Source organism: Mirounga angustirostris, unplaced genomic scaffold (assembly GCF_029215605.1).
Source record: "Mirounga angustirostris isolate CCGP_5_RB_7025 unplaced genomic scaffold, mMirAng1.0.hap1 SCAF_5, whole genome shotgun sequence".
Classification (NCBI taxonomy): domain Eukaryota; kingdom Metazoa; phylum Chordata; class Mammalia; order Carnivora; family Phocidae; genus Mirounga; species Mirounga angustirostris.
In genome coordinates, this window is record NW_026991713.1 from 143,119,131 (window position 1) to 143,139,876 (window position 20,746).

General features: G+C 49.0%; 2 protein-coding genes across 3 annotated transcripts in view; one reads left to right on the plus strand and one right to left on the minus strand.

Moving 5' to 3' along the window:
• On the minus strand, window positions 1-10,643 carry NMRAL1 (NmrA like redox sensor 1). The gene is given in 6 exon segments (XM_054507472.2): window positions 1-285; window positions 1,584-1,774; window positions 2,863-3,009; window positions 3,012-3,111; window positions 5,325-5,563; window positions 9,574-10,643. Coding segments are annotated over 6 exon segments (897 nt in total). The 5' UTR covers window positions 9,614-10,643; the 3' UTR covers window positions 1-105.
• Window positions 10,644-13,581: 2,938 nt separating this feature from the next.
• The window catches only part of HMOX2 (heme oxygenase 2), a 29,953-nt gene continuing 22,788 nt past the window's right edge, over window positions 13,582-20,746 (plus strand). Inside the window, exon 1 of one of the 2 annotated variants that reach the window (XM_045874863.3) lies at window positions 13,582-13,716. The gene's annotated coding sequence lies outside the window, so the exon portion shown is untranslated. The remainder of the gene's footprint in view (window positions 13,717-20,746) is intronic. The other variant, XM_045874861.3, reaches the window with a different exon arrangement.

The following is a 20,746-nucleotide window of genomic DNA, read 5'->3' on the forward strand; positions in this document are numbered from 1 at the left end:
TGTGAGAACAATGGCCTTTATTTAAAAAATAATTTTTTTGTAACACAAGAACGGATCACTGTGACACTTCCCCGTGCCTCCAGACGGGGCTGAGAGATGGCGGGGTCAGAGGCCAGCAAAGTCTCCTTTGTGCTGCTCCAGCCACTGGTCCAGTGTCCTGGCCTTGGGGTTGAGCCTCAGGGTCAGTTCAATGTCACGGTCAGGTTTCAGGGCATAGAAACGGAACATGTTGGCCAGGTCCCGGGCGCCAGGGAAGCCATACTTCTCATAGTCCTCCGGGGTCGTCTAGAAACAGAGGGGAGTCTGTTGGGTCTGTCAGCATCTCTGTCACCCCAGCTGTGGACAACCCAGTCCCGACCCAAGTCCTTTCCAGTAAGTTCCTCTGAAAAAAGTTCAAAAACCACTGTTTTAAGTCAACTTAAATCCTGTTCTTTCAAAGGGTGCCTGGCTGGTTCAGTCAGAAGAGTGTGCGACCCTTGATGTTGGGGTCATGAGTGAGAGCCCCACATTGGGTGTAGATATTACTAAAAAAAAAAATCGTAAATCCTTTTGAGTTCTTTTGAGATCATGAGATGGAAACTTCTCAGCCCTTTCCAAACCAGAACTCTGCAAACATCACTTTCTTACTCAAAAACCGAAGCTGTTCTCCTTTCCTGACCAAACTGAATGTAAACTCAGCTCCTGAAATCGTCCACAGCTGCATCAGACCTTTCTTTGTTGAGACGTAATGCACGGCCATTTAGGGCATGTTTTCTAGAGCACCTCCTTGCGCTAAGGAAGCACTTAACATCAATTACTCCGTTCAATCCTAACAACCAGGGAAGGAGATATTATTCATGCAACCATTTTATAGATGAGGATACTGAGGCAGAGAGGGTCTGGGACTGTGCCTCAAGGTCACACGCTGGTGGGTGTTAGGGCTGGGAGCAGGATCCGAGTCTGGGGAGTCTGACCCACCTGAAACACGCCCTGCCATGGCGTCCCCATCATTGCTTTGCTCGGGTCTGGGGGCTCTGGGGGTGGTTTTTATCTTTCAATGACCTGGGAGTTTCCCAGATTTTCTTTAATAAGTCAGTCTCACTACCATAATGGGAAGAACCAATAAGAAACAAGGCACCTGGGGTTCTGAACAGGAAGACTGAGGGTCAGCGGGGAGAGGGGGCCAGAGGGCCTCCCGCCCACCCAGCCAGGCCAAGAGGAGACGGGTGGGGCCCATCTCTCTGGTCTCCTTCCCCTTCCCTCCCTCAAGTCACACCCCAGAGAAGCCCAGCACCCCTGTGTATTCATGCCTTGCCTTGGACCCTCGTATCCCCTCTTCCTGGAAACTTCCTCACTAGTTAGTCAACTGCCTAAGCCAGACCTGGCTCAGCAGCCACACCTGGCTCCCAAGTACAGCATGACAAAGGTTCACAGTGATGAATTCAGATTTACCCTGCTCGGAGTGAGGGGGCCGCCCTAGATACTGCTTCCCTACCACCCATAAAGCCCCCACTGGGGGTGAGAGTGACCAGAACGGGCTGCCAGAGCCCCCTGGTGGGAGCTGGGATGGCACCAATCCGGGGCCCAGGACCGCGGGAGCCCACCTTGGCATTGCGCACGGCCTTCCCAGTGTGCTTGGAGAGCAGGGCGGCGTACTCCTCTGCTGTGTGCTTGCAGGTGCTGAGCCCAATGTTCCGGCTGACGTATTCTTCCGGCATCTTCAGCAGGCTGAGCACCACGGGACCCAGGTCGGTCACAGATATGCCATCCATGGGCACATCACCCATGGGCAAGCCTGGGGGGGGAGGGGAGGTGTGCTAGCACATGTTCCTGCCATGCCCACCGCCAGGACACGGGCACAGGTCAGCGCCCCCAGTGTCTGTGGTGGAGGGTTCACTCAGGAAACAGGATGCGATCCGAGCTCTGCCACCTTGGCCCCTGTTTACGCCCTGAGCCCTGGTTGCTCCATTTACAGAGTGGGGCGAACGCTGGGCCTGCCCACCCTCCCAGGGCTGAGACAGGAACAGGAAGGAAATGAAGGGGCTGCTCCCGAGCCGCTGGCCCCCGTGCACTCTGTGGTATCTGGGATTCCTGACCTGGAAAACCAACTATGCTAACAGGAATGCCGGATGCCGAGGCCAGGGACTGGCCCAGAGTGGCACGTGGCAGGTCCTCCCTAAATGTGTGGAGTCAGTGGGTGACTCTACCTGCCAAGGTGGTCTGGTGGCTGGGGAGGCAGAGCAGGAGCACTTGGGTCCTGCCACTTTCTGCGCCCATGAGAAGGGTCCACCACAGCTGCCCATTCAGGTCACCCAGAGACTTTGTGGGGACAGAGCTCAGCTAGAGTCCGAACACAAGAGGTATCCCCGACCAGCTCTGCAAACTATAAAAGGGCGATGCCAGTGTGCCAACACCAGGCCCAGACTGCTCACCGTCCCTGCTGTTCACGCACAGGGGAGGGGTGGCCGGCTGAGGACCCTGGTCAACCACAGGACATGAGCTGCCTAAGGCTCCCTGTAGCCCATTTACAGACGGAGAAGAAAGTGCTTTCCTACTCTGTGACACCTACCACTGGACCTGATCCTCCAAGTCCTCTCCTTACTCCCGAAGGAGAAGTAACAAGTGTGCTCATCTCTGGGACGAAGCATCGCATCACTGCCTCCTGGCAGATTTTCTCATCGCCCCTGCAAGAGTCAGTCACGTCCATTCCACAGAGCAGGAAGCAGAGGCCCAGGGAGGTTACATGCTTTGTGCAAAGTCACAGGCCTAACATGAGGGAACCAGGGCTTGGACCCGGAACCATCTGAGGACAAGCCCATTTTCTACAACACCCACAGCTCCCCTCAGTGAGAGCGGACGCTCAGGAAGGAGTAGGGCACTCACTCAGCAAGTAGCTCTTTCCATCGGGGGCTTTCTGGGGCAGGAAGTAGGAGAGGAGATTCTCAAAATAGCAGGACAGCCGCACACTGGTCATGGGAACTCCGATGTCCCGGAAATATTCCTCTACCTCCCCTTTGCCATCAAAGTGGCTGCTGCCAGTCTCCCACCCGTCAGCTTCTTGATGTTCTCCAGGCCGCTGTAGACCACGTAGCAAAGGCCCAGGCGCTTGGCCAAATCGGCCAGCAGCTTTCCCTGGTGAGAAAGAAAGGAGAAGCCACAAAGCTAAGAGGGAGGATGTGTCCCCAGTCAGAGCCCTGGCTCTCCCACCCCCATTGCCACTGTGCCTGATGCTAAGAGGCTGACACCACTTCACCCTCTGATAAGGCTCCCTGTTCTGGAATGATGCTCGCACATGGTACCACGCCCTCACACACCACTGTGAACCTTCTGTCTTAGCGTCACTTCTCCAGATCACCCGGGTGGTTGTACTTCCCGATATGCTCAACTGCGGCCCTCCCACATGCACTGTGATGGGTGGGGGTAGGTCTTCTGCTTGGGAGAGGGCCGCACGGAGCTCTCCCACCTCTGCCTGCTCCATGCAAAGCCATGCTCCTTGAAGGGCCCCAGCAGGCCGCTAAAGAGGTGGTACAGCTCAGGGATGAAGCACAAACACTGCTTGGGGGCCACACCTGCTCTGCAATGCACTAGCCTCGAGATCCTGGACCAGCGACCTAACCTTCTGGCAGCGGTTAAACTGGGACAGCCACACCACCTGCCACATAAGAATGTGTAGGGGATTGAACGGTGGCCTCCAAAAAGATATGTGCACATCCTAACCCCCAGAACCTGTGAATGTGACCTTATTTGGGGAAAAAAATCTGCAGATATAGTTAAGGAACTTGAGATCATCCCAGGTGGGCCCTCAATCTGAGGACAAGGGTCCCTGTAAGAGACTGAAGAGGAGACATGGAGAGGAGAAGGCCACATGAAGGTAGAGACTGGGTGGATGTGGCCATGAGGAGAGCCAGCAGCCACCAGAAGCTGGAAGACGCAAGGAGTGGAATCGCCCTTAGAGCCTCCTTCTGAAGGCTCCTTGATTTTGGACTTCTGGCCCCCAGACCGGAGAAGAGTCAGTTCCTGTTGTTTTAAGCCACTCGGCTTGTAATGGCGGCCACGGGATGTGAACACAGGCAGTTGGGATAATGAGCCAAGACTGCCATCCATCAGAAAAGCTGTCCTCTCCACTTTGTGGGATGGGCTTCCATGTAAGATGTATTCAAAAACAATGTCAAGGCTAAAAACAAGTCTGGAGACCAGTGGTCCAGTCCAATCTCCCTTTATTTTACGAAGGCCCTTTTTCCTAACAAAGCCCAGGGCAGGGAAGGCCCACGTCCAAAGCAGGGCTGTGGCTGGCTGTGGATGACCCAGGGCTGAAAGCTAATGTGCTGGCCAGTCAGCAGGTGCCTCTCCTCTGCCATCACATTCCACAGATCCCTGAGTACCTGTGTGTGACGGGCTCTGTGCAAGTGTCCCCATCTTCAGTGGGATAGAACAATGGCCACGTCTCACATTCTCTGTTTCCTATCCCTCCCCGTGCTGCCTGGGCTCAATAACCAACTAACTAGAGAGAATGTGCATGGAAAACAGAATAAACCGAAACATCCAACACGTCAAAGGGGACACGGGGACTTTCTGCGCTGATGGAAATGTGTTCTGATTAGATTGGTAATATGTGGGTATATTTATATTCAAATTTTATCCAACAGTACAATTAAAATGTGTGCATCTTATTATCACAAAATGATAGGTCAACAGAGTTGGTTTTTTGGAAAGTGTAGAAAGTTACTGGATGACAAAGTAGATTATCAGCTGGGGGCTGGGGGAGGGAGGAACCGGGAGTGACTGCTAATAGGTACGGGTTTCTTTTTTTTTCTTTTCTTTTTTTTTTTTTTAAGATTTTTATTTATTTGAGAGAGAGAGAACACATGAGAGGGGATAGGGTCAGAGGACGAAGCAGACTCCCTGCTGAGCAGGGAGCCCGATGCGGGACTCGATCCAGGGACTCCAGGATCATGACCTGAGCCGAAGGCAGTCGCTTAACCAACTGAGCCACCCAGGCGCCCCTAGGTACGGGTTTCTTTTCAGGGTGATAAGATGTTCTGGAATTAGGTGGTGGTGATGGCTGCACAACTTTGAGAGTATACACTGAATTATACACTGAAAGGGCAAACTATGGTGTCTGAATGACATCTAAGCAAAAGTCACTGGAAGAGGAAGCAGCTGCCTCCCGCGCTCATTAAAGTCCAGGAGGACTGCATGGAAGAGGAGGGAAAAGGCCTGCAGTGGACAGTGGTCACAGGCAGGGTCAGCCCCTCTCTAGCAAGTTGGAGCTGCCTCCCAGGGAGCCCCTTGTAAAATGCCCTGCTCCTAGGCCAGCCTCCCCACATCTTCCCACCTGCCCTCACCTGCTTGACCTCCTGCTCCTGGCTGCAGTTTTCCCAGTAGTTGGTCACAATGAAGGCAGCATGGGCCCCACTCAGGGCCAGCTCCATGCTGGCTTCGTCATCCTGGTCTCCCCGGACCACCTCTGCACCCTGCAGCCCCAGCTCCTTTGCTGCCTTCTGCCCAGGGTCCCGTGTTACCACTCGAACCCTGAACGTCCCATCTTCCAGGAGCGTCCGGGCCACTGAGCCTCCCTGAGCACCTGTGAAGAGACAGAAAGACCTGCAGGGTGGGACCTGCCTGGGGGTCCTGCTCAGGGGAAGCCCCAAAGGGAACACTCCACACCAGCCAGACACCCAGACACTTTTCACCCGTGATCCTCACTGAACGCCTTACACCATTTAAAAAATAACAGCTTTATTGAGATAGAATTCACCCACCTTTTAAAGGGTAGATAATTTGTATTTATTTAAAAAGTATTTTGAAAAATCTGTATACTAGTTGGCTGATTTTGCCCAGAGTAAACAAATACTTACACTGGGCAGCTGAGACTTCTCCCACTGTGCACGCATCATACTTGCCTCGAATTTCACCAGTAAGACTCACTGCTTCAGGTCAAATAAATACATAAAGCATACAGTGCAGTGGTTTTTTGTATATTCAGAGCATGCAACCATCATCACAGTCAATTTTAGAACATTTCATTCCTCCCACCCCCCAAGAAAACCCATGCCCATCAGCACTCACTCCCTATCGCCCTCCCTCTCAGCCCTGGCAACCACTCATCTACTTTCTGTCTGTATCCATCTGCCTATTCGGGATGTTTCCCACAAATGGGATGATACAATATATAGCCTGCTATGTCCGGCTTCTTTCACTTAGCACGTTTTCAAAGTTCCTCCGTGTTTTAACAGGCATCACACCTTTTATCAAATGTTTGAAATGTGGGACACCTGAGTGGTTCAGTCAGTTAAGCGGCTGCCTTTGACTCAGGTCATGATTCTGGGGTCCTGGATGCATCGGGCTCCTTGCTCAGTGGGGAGCCTGCTTCTCCCTCTCCCTCTGCCTGCCGCTCCCCCTGCTTGTGCTCTCTCTCTCTCTCTGATAAATAAATAAATAAAATCTTTAAAAAAATGTTTAAAATGTATTATGGGGCAGCTGGCTGCTTGGGCGGTAGAACGAGCAACCTTAGGGTCATGAGTTTACTTGTACAAAATAAATAAGTAAAATGTATTACAATATTTAACGCATACACAAAGGGATGTCAACACCCATGTACCCACCCCTCAGCTTAAGAAATACAGTATTACCTACCATCTTCTTCCTTTTTTTTTTTTTTTTTAAAGACTGAGAGGCCCCCAGGCTGTCCCAGTCAAAAGAGCATGCAACTCTTGATCTCGGGGTCGTGAATTTGAGCCCCACTTTGGGTGCTTAAACTTAAAAATTGACTTAAAAATTAAAAAAAAAAACACCTTTAGAATAGATTTAAAAATGACTGCCTTCAGCTCAGGTCATGATCCCGGGGTCCTGGGATCGAGTCCCACATCGGGCTCCCTGCTAGGCGGGGAGCCTGCTTCTCTCTCTCTCTCTCTCTCATGAAAAAATAAATAAAACATTAAAAAAAAAAATGACTGAGAGGGGCGCATGGGTGGCTCAGTCATTAAGCATCTGCCTTCGGCTCAGGTCATGATCCCAGGGTCCTGGGATCGAGTCCCACATCGGGCTCCCTGCTCTGCAGGAGGCCTGCTTCTCCCTCTCCCACTCCCCCTGCTTGTGTTCCCTCTCTCGCTGTCTCTCTGTCAAATAAATAAAATAACATCTTTAAAAAAAATAAAAATGACAAAAAGTAAAATCATTAAAAGGAATAAAATAAAAATCATCCATAAATATATGTGTAAGAAAACTGGCTGTAGCACTATTTGCAATAGTGGAAATTTGTAGACAAATGACATGTCCTTGGGTAAGAATCTGGTTAAATAGTCGGGCTCCCTGCTCAGCGGGGAGTCTGCTTCTCCCTCTACCCTTCCCTCCTGCTCATGCTCTCTCTCAAATAAATAAAATCTAAAATTAAAAAAAAGAAAGGGGCGCCTGGGTGGCTCAGTTGTTAAGCGTCTGCCTTTGGCTCAGGTCATGGTCCCAGGGTCCTGGGATCGAGCCCCGCATCGGGCTTCCTGCCTCGCAGGAAGCCTGCTTCTCCCTCTCCCACTCCCCCTGCTTGTGTTCCCTCTCTCACTGTGTCTCTCTCCGTCAAATAAGTAAAATCTTTAAAAAAATAAAAAAGAAAGAAAAAAAAGAATCTGGTTAAATAAGTGATCGATCCATGCCAAAGTGACTGAAAAGAATGTGGCAGATCTGTATGTACGACTTGCACAGGTGAACATGAACTCTCCTGGAGTGGAAAAGGTAAGTTGCAGAAGTACAACTACCCTCACACAGTACTGGTGGGAACATAAAATGGTGCAGTCACTTTGGTTTTTGGTTTTTTTTTTTAAGATTTTATCTATTCATTTGAGACACAGAGATACAGAGAGAGAGAGCATGAGCCGGGAGAGAGGCAGAGAGAGAGGGAGAAGCAAGCTCCTCCCTGAGCCAGGAGCCTGATGTGGGGCTCGATCCCAGGACCCTGGGATCATGACCTGAGCCAAAGGCAGACGCTTAACCATCTGAGCCACCCAGGCGCCCCTGTGCAGTCACTTTGAAAAACAGTCCGGTGGTTTCTCAAAGGGCTAGACACAGAGTTACCATATGATCCAGCAAGTCCAGTCTAAGCATGCACCCCCCAAATTAAAAACATGTCTACACGAAAACTTGTATATGAAATGTTCCCAGCAGCATTATTCACAATAGCCAAGAGGTGGAAACAAATCAAATGTCCATCAATGGATGAGTGGATCAACATGATGTGGTCTACCATAAAATGGAATATTATTCAGCTATAAAAAGAAGTGGGGTACTGACACATGCTGAAAAGTGGGTGAACCTTGGGGCGCCTGGGTGGCTCGGTGGGTTAAGCGACTTTTGATTTCGGATCAGGTAGTGATTCCAGGGTGGCACTGGGTATGGAGCCTGCTTAAGAGTCTCTCTCTCCCTCTGCTCCTCCTCCCCACCCCAAACCCCAAAACAAAAAACCCCAAAGTGGATGAACCTCAAAAACATGATGCCAAGTGAAAGAAGCCATTCACAAAAGGCCACATCCTGTATGATTTCATTTACAGGAAATGTCCAGAATGAGCAAATCTACAGACAGAAAGTAGACTGATAGCTACCAGGGGCTGGGGAAAGTCAGGAGAAATGCTAGTGGGTATGAGGTTTCCTTTGGGAGTGACGAAATGTTCTAAAACGGCCTGTGGTGATGGCCACAGAGCTCTGTGTATATACTAGACATCAGCGAACTGCACACTTTAAATGGGTGAATTGTACGGTATGTGCTTTATACCTTAAGTTGTTCTATGATTTTAAAAACATATAGGAAAGAAAAAAAAACAGATGGGGGCAAAATAAGACCCTTTACCATTTATTTAAGTTTTTTTTTTTTTTTAAAGATTTTATTTATTTATCTGAGACAGAGAGAATGAGAGAGACAGAGAGCACATGAGAGGGGGGAGGGTCAGAGGGAGAAGCAGGCTCCCTGCCGAGCAGGGAGCCCGATGCGGGACTCGATCCAGGGACTCCAGGATCATGACCTGAGCCGAAGGCCGTCGCCCAACCAACTGAGCCACCCAGGCGCCCTAAGATTTTTTTTTTTTTAAGATTTTATTTATTTATTTGAGAGAGAGAATGAGAGAGAGCACATGAGAGGGGGGAAGGTCAGAGGGAGAAACAGACTCCCCGCTGAGCAGGGAGCCCGATGCGGGACTCGATCCCAGGATTCCAGGATCATGACCCGAGCCGAAGGCAGTCGCTCAACCAACTGAGCCACCCAGGCGCCCTAGACCCTTTACCATTAAAAAAAATAATCTTTGTGTCTCTCTAACCTGTCTGGTAGGATACTCTAGAAACTTGATGACAGTGATGGATGGGGTTGTCAGGACGGAGGTGGGAGGGAAATTTAGTTTTGGTACTATGTGCACGTGCCACTTATTCGAAAAAGTTAATTTTTTTTTAAAACGTGAAAGGGGTTGTGCGCCCAGGTGCTGCCTCCATCCCGGCCCCCCCACCCCCCCGCCCTGGCCGGGTCAGGGGTCCGAGACGCAGGACCCTCCCTCCAGGCCCCATCCACCCACCCTGGGGACGTCTCCCAGGCTCCGCGGGGCTGCGCTCGTGCTCGCTCACCTGTGGCTCCAAACACCACCACCAGTTTTCTGTCCGCCATGCTAGCCGGCGCGGGAAGTGCGGTCCCGGAGGCCAGGGGGCGGTGGGACGCGCGAGGTCTGTGATGCGTCCACCGGTCCCTCCTGGGACGACCCCGAGCGCGCACCGCGTGTGCCCAACGGGCGCCAGACACCCCGACCCCGTCCCCCACCTCCCGCACGGAACCTCCGGCCGCCGCGATCTCCACGCCCCAGCCCCGGTGGGAAACCTTGGAGCCGGAACGGTGGGCCCGGGCCTTGCAGCCGAGTTCACCGTCGGGAGGTGTGGGGAGGTGTGGAACCCGCGAGAAGGCTGACCCCGCCCGCAGCTCCAGCCCCGTCGCCCTGGCAAAGCCGCCTCTCCCCGGCCGTCCTGCGAGAAGGGACCCCAGGCCGCGCTGCTTCGGGACTCCTAGCGTCCGGGCCCTGACTCCGCGCGGAGCTGAGCTGCCATCCCCCCCTCGGCGGGCACAGATGGTTCGTCCCGGATCACGCGGGCCTGGGCGTGCGTCCGCGCTGCGCAGCCCCGGCGGCTTGCGGCAACTGGATTTGCGGGTCTCCTGGGCTCCGCGAAGTGCACGTGCGGAGCAGCTTGGCGGGCGGCTGGCGGTGAGGCCTACGAAAGCAAAAAAACAGAAAAAAAACACATGGTTTTATCTTGCATGAACATCTGGAACTTGCAGATACGGGGTGTCACCTAAAGATAATTAAACAGCATCTGGGACTCTCAACCCCCAAGGCTCTGAGTTCTTGCAAGCCTGACTCACCTTTGAGGTTGCGACTAGTTGCACGGATTTGAGTTATTTTAGCAGAAAAAGTGAGATTTCTCTGTGTTCAGCTAAAACTCAAAAATGGTCATGTTGCTCCTCTCCTGAAAACGTATTACTGGGTAATAATTTTTTTTTTCTTTCGTTTACTCATTCATTTCAAAATGTGTATTGACCCATCCGGGAATGTCAGCTTCGTAACAGCAGGCACATCTCTGTATTCACTGCTGAATTTCCAGCACTTAGCACAGCACCTGGCACGTAGGCGCTCAATAAATATTTGCTGACTGACCCGTTGTCTAAACATCTAGACACTGGAGTTCCCCGGAAACCCAGCTAAAACTGGTGCTGTTTTCCCAAATCTAGTGGTGGAGATAACTTATAGGGTAATATGTATTTTATTTATGTAAAATATTGGTCTTTATTATAAAATGCATGTATTTATTTTAATACATATTATGTTTACTGGTGTTTATAAATGAAGATTTCATCTATGTGTTCATCTTGCATAAATCTTTTGCAGTCTCCATCACATCCTGTTATGTTATGTCTCTATGCTGAGACTGTAATGTTTGCCTGGGTAGGACTCACCACGTTAGATAGATAGGGCTAATCCTTACTCACTCCTTAAGATTCCACATAGCCATCACCTCCTCCAGGAAGCCCTTCCCGGACCTCTAAGCTAGGCTAACTATTCCTATTCTATTCCCATCTCTATCCCACTGATAAAATTGTCTACCATAGTAGGAGGGCTTCCTGAGATCTGGCCTATGTTATGTTTCTCTCTGTATCTCTTTCTTCTGGCACCATATCCAGCACTTACTAGGAACTCAATTAATACCTACTAAATGGAACCCAAGTGCATAGTAGTGTGTTAAAGGATGAGGGTTTTCTTCAATTACGTAAGGATAAAGCACAAAACCCAATGTCTCAAGGTCTCCACTTTAAGGAAATAAATCCAAACCACAAGGCATGTAGTAGGACCAGCTGCAGTTTGCAAGGCCCAGTGCAAAATGAAAATGCAGGACTCCTTGTTCAAAAATGATCAAGAATTTCAAGAAAGCAACAGCAGAGCATTAAACCAAGTGTGAAGGCCTTCTCACAGAGGGACCCTGTGCAAATGCTGGGGTTACGAGCCCAGGAAGCCAGCCCTGGTGCCCAGGTTTAATTGAGTAGCATCCCAGGGACACAAGGAACTCAAGGGACACAAGGAACTCCATGCCTTTGGCCTTCCAACCTACAGCTTGGAAATCAGTGCAGGCAATGAGTGCCAGAATGGCATCTCTGCCCCCGGGCTTCTGGTCATTGGTGCTGGTGCCAGGGGTTCTGTCTGGAAGTGGGTAGGTATTGACAGCCTGGGCAAAAGTCTTGTCTGTTGAAGCCCCACCCAGCCCATGACACCACAGTGGTCCCCTGAGGCCTGAGGAGAAAGATTTGGCTATTGACTGGTGTGCTCAGCTGTGACTCCGCACTTCCTGTGGGTCTTTATATCTGACGGAAGACTTCCTCCAAAGCTCTTGCCAGTTCACCAAGCCCAGTGACTCGTGGTAGTAATGATAACGGCGGGGCGGGGTGGGTGGGGGGGAGACACCCTTCTCTGAGCTCCTCTGATGTGTCAGATAAGCTCCACATTTATCTCATTTGAATTTTATTTATGTAATCTCTACGCCCAATGTGGGGCTCAAACTCAGAAAATCAAGCCAGGCGCCCTCCCCCCCACATTATCTCATCTAAACCCTCAAAGCAACCCCTCTTCAATCAGTGTCACTGGATTTAATTCAATTTTATGTGTATGTATTTGGGGCAGGGGCAGTACAGTGTGATTTCCAATTATTACTTTTTAAAAATTCATTCTTTTTTAAATTTGGTTTTGACAGCCAAGTAACGTATAATGCATTTATGCATCTCGTAAAAACATTTAAATAGTACAGATAAAGCACAAGCAAGTGACCCTCGACCTCCCTCTGACATTCTAGTGTGTAAACTTTCTTGGCCTTTGCATGCATTTAGATATCTAAACGTGAACATGTGGAAAGAACATTTTGTAGTTAAAAAATAAAAGGGATCATACTGAATATATTTTCCCCCAAATTTTATTTGACATATAGAAAATTTGAAGTAACTATATAGTGAACACCCATACATATACTTACCACCTGGATTCCACAGTTAACATTTTGCTATATTTATCAGACACCTATTATCCATCAACTATCTTATTTTTTGATATGTTTCAAGTAAATTGCAGACATCAGTGCCCTTCACTCTTAAACACTTCACATACACAATAGAGTTCAATACTTTTTAGGTTAAACTTACACACTGTCAAATGTATTTTTGTATTTTCCTACATCTTGCTTTTCCCTTCTGCTTAACCATCCTCCCTAAGGTGGTGTCTGCCCTTCCTTCTTTATTTTTTAAAGATTTTACGTATTTATTTGACAGAGAGATAGCACAAGTAGGCAGCGCGACAGGCAGAGGGAGAGGGAGAAGCAGGATCCCTGCTGAGCAAGGAGCCCAATGCGGGGGCTCTTTCCCAGGACCCTGGGATCATGACCTGAGCTGAAGGCAGAGGCTTCACCGGCTGAGCCACCCAGGCGCCCCTGCCTTTCCTTTTTTAACGGAAGCACAACTCCGTTGAATAGATGTGCCCCTGTCAACCCCCACCCCATCCTCCTTTAATGGACGTTTAGGTTGTTTCAAGATTTTCACCCAAATGACGTACGCATCCCCTTAGGTGTTGCAATGACCTTCCTTGCTTATGCCTCTTTGGGTTCTCGCACGCGTTGTTCTACGAAAGCTACCGAGAAGTGTAATTGAGCAAAGTGAAGGCCCATTCTTAATTCTAACAGATCTCGCTAAATTGTCCCCGCTTCCCCTGTAACTCCCACGAACACGGCACGTTCCGCACACCTTTGTCAACACCGGACAATACGGGTCATTTAATCTGCAGCCAGCTCCAAGGGTAAAGAAATGACGGGAAGCCAGTGCGGCTGGAACAAAAAGGGCAGGTGGAGCCCAGCGCAAGAGGAAACCGGACAGGCGGTGACACGGGGCACGGAGAGCGCGTAGCCCCGAGGCACGGAGAGCGCGTAGCCCCGAGGCACCCTCATTAACACCTGCTCTAGTTAACCCGCTCTCTCGGGAGCGCCCAGACTCCCCTACCGCCAGGTGCCCCGCCGGAGTCGCCGCGTGTCCGCCGCAGGGGCGTGTCCGCCGCAGGCTCCGCCCCCGCGGCGTGCGCGCGTCGGGCCGCCCTTGCACCGCCCGCTCGGCTGCGGCGGCCGCGGCACTTCAAGGAGTCGCTGGCTGAGGCGCGGACTCGGCGACGGACGGTCGGCCGAGCGGACCAGAGGCCGGTGAGTGGCCCGCGCCCTCCGCGGCCCTCCTCTGGGCTCCTCGGCGAGTCCGGCCGGCTCGGGCCTTCGAGACCTGGGCCGGACAGGCGGCGGCACTCTGCGGCCCCGGCGCCGGCCTGAGGGTGACCCGGCGGGCCGGGGCGGGGGGCGGCCGGAAACGGGGTGAGCGCGGATGGGGCCGAGTTGAGGGTCCCCGCTTCCTACGCGCTGCTTCGGCGGGCCGGCCAGGCCCGAGCGGCCGGTCCGCGTCGGGCCCCATTGGGCCCAGCCCCTCGCGGCGTCACGAGTGTGCAGGGCGAGGTGACCCCGGGGGCGCCGCGTGCCGTCTTGGCGTTCCCGGAGGGGGTTGCAGCCTCCGACGGCCGTGAGCCCACCGGGACTCCCGCCTGTCTCCGGGCGCCCGAGGTCTGTGCCCCGCGTGGCGGCTCCTGCGGGCTCTGCGCTTCCTCCTGACTCACCTCAGTCGGAAGGGCGCTTTGAGTCACTGTCATGACTTCATGAGTGACCCGCGGCCGCCGGGGCGCAGACCGGTCGGGAGGGACCGACGCCCGGGGCGGCCGGTTAGTCCGGGCGGGGAGTTTACCAGTCACCTCGTCGGCGCACTGCTGTAGGTGTATTAATTGCCCGGGGTCGCCAGGAGCGCCTTGCACAGTCTTTCTGTGCTCAAGGCCTGCCTGTGTCGTGCGATTTATGTGGATTCTTGATGAACCGCTTGTTGTGGTCTGTAGCAGTTCATGTTCATGGCTCTATGAACCAGACAAGGCGGCCTGTGATTGGGGGTGGTGGGGGGGGACACCGTATAATGCTCTGCAGTTCACTGTCAGCCCCTTCCAAAAGCCTGTGAGTTGATAGGTTTTTCCACTTATAAAATGGAATTAATGATGAGACGCGGGTTCAGTGACTTCACCTGCATCCCACAACGGAGAAGTCGCCACAGATGGTTTTGATTCTAGTCGTCTGCCTACAGATCCGATGATCTTTCCTAAACAGGGTCTTAGAGATTGGAAACGGGTTATGTCGTTTAAGCTCTCTTTTCCCTCTCCCGGGAAACGGTCTTACAAGTAGAAGGAACAGGAGCTTATTGGTTTTGTGTATTTGAATTTCTGGTATGACATTAGCCGGTGTGTTCTGATTAAAATTTTAACTCCCATATTTAAAAATTGTAGTTTTTCTTTTTGCAAGGAGTGGGTTAAGGAATACACTTTAGTAATATGTGCTTTATTCTATAGGTTTTTCTTTTCTTTTTTCAAGAAACATCACAAGCTTACCAGAAGCTCACAGCTCACTTGGGTATTTGCAGATTTACTTGGTGGAATTGGAAACACTTTTAAATACAGCACCTAAGCCAAAACACTTGTGAGAGTGTGGGAATTAAAGGGGCCTTGCAAACGCTCACTGAGTAACCCCATCTAACTGGGGATGCGAGGAGGAAAATCTTCGGGTTCTCTTATTGTCTGGTTTGATTTGCTTTTTTTCTTCTGCTTGGGCCAATAAGGTGAGATGCTGTGAGTCACCAGAGTCAGGTGTATGAGCTACTCTAGAAATGACAATGCCAAATGAAAAGATGAGTTACAGAAAGTATTCATTGCCCTTAGCTCACGCCTTACTGAGTTTGTTGAAATGCAAAATTGGACAGCTGGGGCCTTTGAGCTACCTTGATTTTTTCTTTTTTTTTTTTGGTTTTCTTTTAATACCTGACTCTCTTCGTAGGACAGTTGAACTGCATCAGTATTATATCAAAAAGTAGAGTATCACTCCTTCAGGAGAAAGATACTTTTGAAAATTGGAATTGTAGGGTCACCTGGGTGGCTCATTCGGTTAAGTGTCTGCCTTCAGTTAAGGTCATGATCCCGGGGTCCTGGGATTGAGCCTCATGTCCTGCTCCCTGCTCAGCAGAGGTCTGCTTCTCCCTCTGCACCCCCCTCTGCTCTCTCAAATAAAAAAACAAAACAAAAAAACAACTGGAAATGTGTATTTATTGTAAAGTTGAGAATTCAGTTTGTTAAAAAAAAAAGATGAAAAATTTGAACTGTAAGTTACCTCCTGCTATGTTCTTGGCCACAGTTAACTGAAAAGTTGTAAATAGACATTTAATGCAATCTTTTGTTCTTACAGTAATCAGTGAGAGAAGAGCTCTGGATTACATCTTTTGTGTTAAACGTTAAGGGTTATGTGCTTTTTAACTAAATTTATTATATCTGTTAAGTTTGCAAAAACATAGATGAAAGCTCTTTTGTTGTAACTTGAATGATTTCTCAGGATATTTTGCAGTACTGAGAAGCCGTGCCATTTATGATTAATTCTTGGGAGGGAGGGAGGGAGAGGAAGGGACAGAAAAGTAGGAGGGGGAATCTTTAATTGGAACAGTTACTGTAACTGCTTGTAACAAGGTCTTTTTAAAAATTTTTTAATATTTTGGGCGCCTGGGTGGCTCAGTTGGTTAAGCGACTGCCTTCGGCTCAGGTCATGATCCCAGGGTCCTGGGATCGAGTCCCGCATTGGGCTCCCTGCTCAGTAGGGAGTCTGCTTCTCCCTCTGACCCTCCCCCCTTTCATGCTCTCTCATTCTCTCTCAAATAAATAAATAAAATCTTAAAAAAAGAAAATGTTTAAAAAAATAAAATTTTTTAATATTTTAATTTTTTTAATTTTTTATTTTATTTATTATTTTTTTAAGATTTTATTTGACAGAGAGAGCACAGGCAGAGGGACAGAGAGGGAGAAGCAGGCTCCCCGCTGAGCAAGAAACCCGATGTGGGACTCGCTCCCAGGACCCTGGGAACATGACTTGGGCCGAAGGCAGCTGCTTAACAGACTGAGCCACACAGGTGTCCCAATATTTTAATTTTTAAAAAAGATTTTATTTATTTATTTGACAGAAACAAAGCGAGAGAAGGAACATAAACAAGGGGAGTGGGAGAGGGAGAAGCAGGCTTCCCGCTGAGCAGGGAGCCGGATGCGTGGCTCTGATCCCAAGACCCTGGGATCATGACCAGAGCCCAAGGTAGACGCTTAACGACTGAGCCACCCAGGCGCCCTCTTTTCTTTTTTTTTAAATACTGGAAGATATTTTACTCTGGTGACCATTCAGGTGTTCTGTAATATTGTTCACTGTATGGTTTACTTCTCTACATTGACTCCGTTTACCATAATATATTATCTCCCATTGTATTACACATTTTATTTTATTATATTTTATTATTTTTTAAAGATTTTATTTATTTATTTGACAGAGAGACACAGCGAGAGAGGGAACACAAGTAGGGGGAGTGGGAGAGGGAGAAGCAGGCTTCCCGCTGAGCAGGGAGCCCGATGTGGGGCTCGATCCCAGGACCCTGGGATCATGACCTGAGCCAAAGGCAGCCACTCAACAACTGAGCCACCCAGGCACCCCTGTATTACACATTTTAAAGCCAACTAATGAAGGCAGCTGCGGCCCTCAGAAATTTCATTTTTAAATTTCTAATAAATTTGACACACAGTTCTGAAATACAGCAGCCCATAACTGATGGTCTGGTTTAGCAACATTACATATAATTATGAATATGCAGTTACATTTATATAGATTGCAAGAAATCTTGCATTTCTGAAGGACCATTGTCTTTCCATTTAAGAAATAACACTGATTTTTGGGGCTCACTACGGGTAAGGTAAAGGTGTATAGCTATTGTAAAAGGAATCCATTAACAAACAGCCCATCAAAGAACTTGCAATCATGGGGGACTGAAATGGAGCCAGGAACTCTCTCTGGGTCGTCATATCAACACATTTATATTCAGACCTCACAAGGCAATATTCTGAACTCTTAACTAGGCATTTCAAAACAGCAATTAAATTCCTACGGCTCTTATGTGAACAGGTTTTTTCTATTGCTTTGATGTAATTTTCAAAGGCTTTTAGCAAACATGCATTTCTCTGTGTGATAGATTTCTTTAAGCAAATACTGTAATAGTAATCCAAGGGCTGACTAGTCTATTTATGGAATAGGAATTACGTCAGTGCGTGTATTCTTGCTGTTCAGTGATGGGATGTTGAGGAATTTTCTTTCTTCAGATGTGTGCTTGAGTATCTCGCTCAGTGAAAGTCTGCAGATAGACTTTTTGTTTGTACTTCAAAGTGATTGAATTGTTGGGGCACCTGACTGGCTCAGTTGGTAGAGCATGCAACTCTTGATCTTGGGGGGTCATGAGTTCCAGGCCCATGTTGGGCATAGAGTTCACTTAAAAAAAAAAAAAAAAAAGCTGGGCGCCTGGGTGGCTCAGTTGGTTAAGCGACTGCCTTCGGCTCAGGTCATGATCCTGGAGTCCCTGGATCGAGTCCCGCATCGGGCTCCCTGCTCGGCAGGGAGTCTGCTTCTCCCTCTGACCCTCCCGACCCTCCCCACTCTCATGCTCTCTCTCTCTCTGTCTCTCTCTCTCAAATAAATAAATAAAATCTTAAAAAAAAAAAAAAAGTGACTGAATCGTTAAGTACAAGATTAAGCTGATTAGTCAAATGTAACCATTTTTTTCATTCACAGCTATTCAACATTAGACAGTTTTGTTTTACTTGTCTATGTATCTAAATACATACTCATTTATAATAAAGTGAAATATAAATGGTTGGTTTCTCCCAAAAAAGGAAGTTGTGATGGTATATTTTTGACCATGAGAAAAACATTTAAGCCCTTTGAGCTAGTTTCTGTATTTGAAGAATGGGGTTAATACTTAATAAGGTTGGGGTGCCTGGGTGGCTCAGTCATTAAGCGTCTGCCTTCAGCTCAGGTCACGATCCTGGGGTCCTGGGATCGAGCCCCACATCAGGCTCCCTGCTCGGTGGGAAGCCTGCTTCTTCCTCTCCCACTCCCCCTGCTTGTTTCCCCTCTCTTGCTGTATCTCTCTTTGTCAAATAAATAAAATCTTTAAAAAAAATACTTAATGAGGTTAAGGTTAGCACCTTAAAAGACCTTTAGTGCCTTGAATGGTGTTTATAGATCTAAGACAGGGGTTTTCAAACCTTTCTATTTGGGTAAGTTTGGGATTGGGCCAGGGAATCTGTGTTTTTAAGGTTTCCCGTGTGATTCTTGTTTAGGGCCCCCTGTCTGAAGCAGAAGCTGGACCAAAGTGGGAGTGGACGGACAAGAGGGTAGAGAAGTCAGTGACTAGGGTACATGGGGGAGTGGACAGCAGAAGAGGAAAGAAAGGGGTAATTGTTGCGTGGCAGTGACTGCTGTCAGCTTGTACACCAGAGGCCGAGCAAGCAGATGGTCTTTTCTCTCTGCTTAGGGGGAAAAAATTAATTTTTGTCACATGAATAGATTTGTTTCTTTCCCAGGAGTATCATAGGCCTAATTATTGCCATAGTTCTCAATAACTTTAAAAGGGCTTTGGAGAATAATGGCATAACAGAGACAGGTGTCTTGCACCCTGCCTGTCTGACTTTTTCTAAATACTCCCAGCTTCCTGCCTTTGTCCTGATGAGCTCCCTCAGTCTCAGAAGACTCAAGTTTCACTGTTTTGTGTTCAACACCACAATTATCTGAGGGCTGTGGGAAGGCACTAGAGTGATTTAAACAATCTGCCATCATGCTTTTAGCTAACCTAGTTGATTGGCCTTCTTCATCAGTTGCTATGATGGTCATATTTTCTATGCCAAACACTGGGACCCATAGTCCGAGCATACAAGTGTACTAAAGGAATTGATGGGACGGGATATTTGATTTGAATCAGAACTGTCTTGGAAAATGTGGAACATAAGGCTCAATCTTTACACTGTTGCCTGTACTGTACAATTAATATTTATACAAGGCACTAAAGGTCTTTTTTATTTCTCTCTCTGTCTTGACTGAAAGGTGCTTAAAGTCCAAAACAGGGTTTTAGGCCTCTTTGTAGTCATAGAGCCCATGAGCATTATAAATGCTTGTTGGTGATCCTATGGCATGTCACGTGTCCAAGTGTAGCCATCCTCTTCCTTAGTTACTGGATCTGCTCTTCTCTCTGGCAAGACCATTACACACTGCTGCAGAGGAACTGTTGTCATGAGGAATTATTTCCAGGGCAGTCTGGAGGAGGGCATGCAGGTGAAGGGAAAGAATTGGTGAGCAAAACTGTGTGTGGGTTGGGAAAGGAGTCTAGGTAGTATTAGAACGCAGATGTAGTGGGGGCGCCTGGGTGGCTCAGTCGTTAAGCGTCTGCCTTCAGCTCAGGTCATGATCCCAGGGTCCTGGGATCAAGCCCCGCATCGGGCTCCCTGCTCAGTGGGAATCCTGCTTCTCCCTCTCCCATTCCCCCTGCTTGTGTTCCCTCTCTCGCTGTGTGTCTCTCTGTCAAATAAATAAATAAAATCTGTAAAAAAAAAAAATGCAGATGTAGTGAACTATTGACCTTTACTACCTTGGTTTTCTTCGGAAGGCAAGGGCAGAGTCAGGCTTTCTCTTTGTTTAGTAATAGCAGGTATCCCACTAATTAGGAAATAATTTTAATTTTTTTAGATTAAAAAAATTATTTTTTAAGATTTATTTATTTGACAGTTAGCGAGAGCAAGAACACAAGCAGGGGGAGTGGGAGAGGGAGAAGCAGGCTTCTCGCCGAGCAGGGCGCCCGATGTGGGGCTCGATCCCAGGACCCTGGGATCATGACCTGAGCCGAAGGCAGACATTTAATGCCTGAGCCATCTAGGCGCCCCAGATTTTTAAATTTTTTAAGTAATCTCTACACCCAACGTGGGGCTCAAACTTACAATCCTAAGGGATGCCTGGGTACCTCAGTTGGTTAAGCATCTGCCTTTAGCTCAGGTTATGATCTGGGGTCCTGGGATCAAGTCCAGTGTGTCAGGCTCCTTGCACAGCAGAGAGCCTGCTTCTCCCTCTGCCTGCTCTGCCTGCTGCTGCTTCTGCTGTGCACGCTCGCTCTCTCACTCTCACTCACTCGCTCTTTCTCTCTCTGACAAATAAAATCTTTAGGGGGAAAAAAACCTTACAACCCCGAGATCAAGGGTTGCATGCTCCGCTGACTGAGCCATCCAGGTACCCCCTAGAAAATAACTTCTAAAAC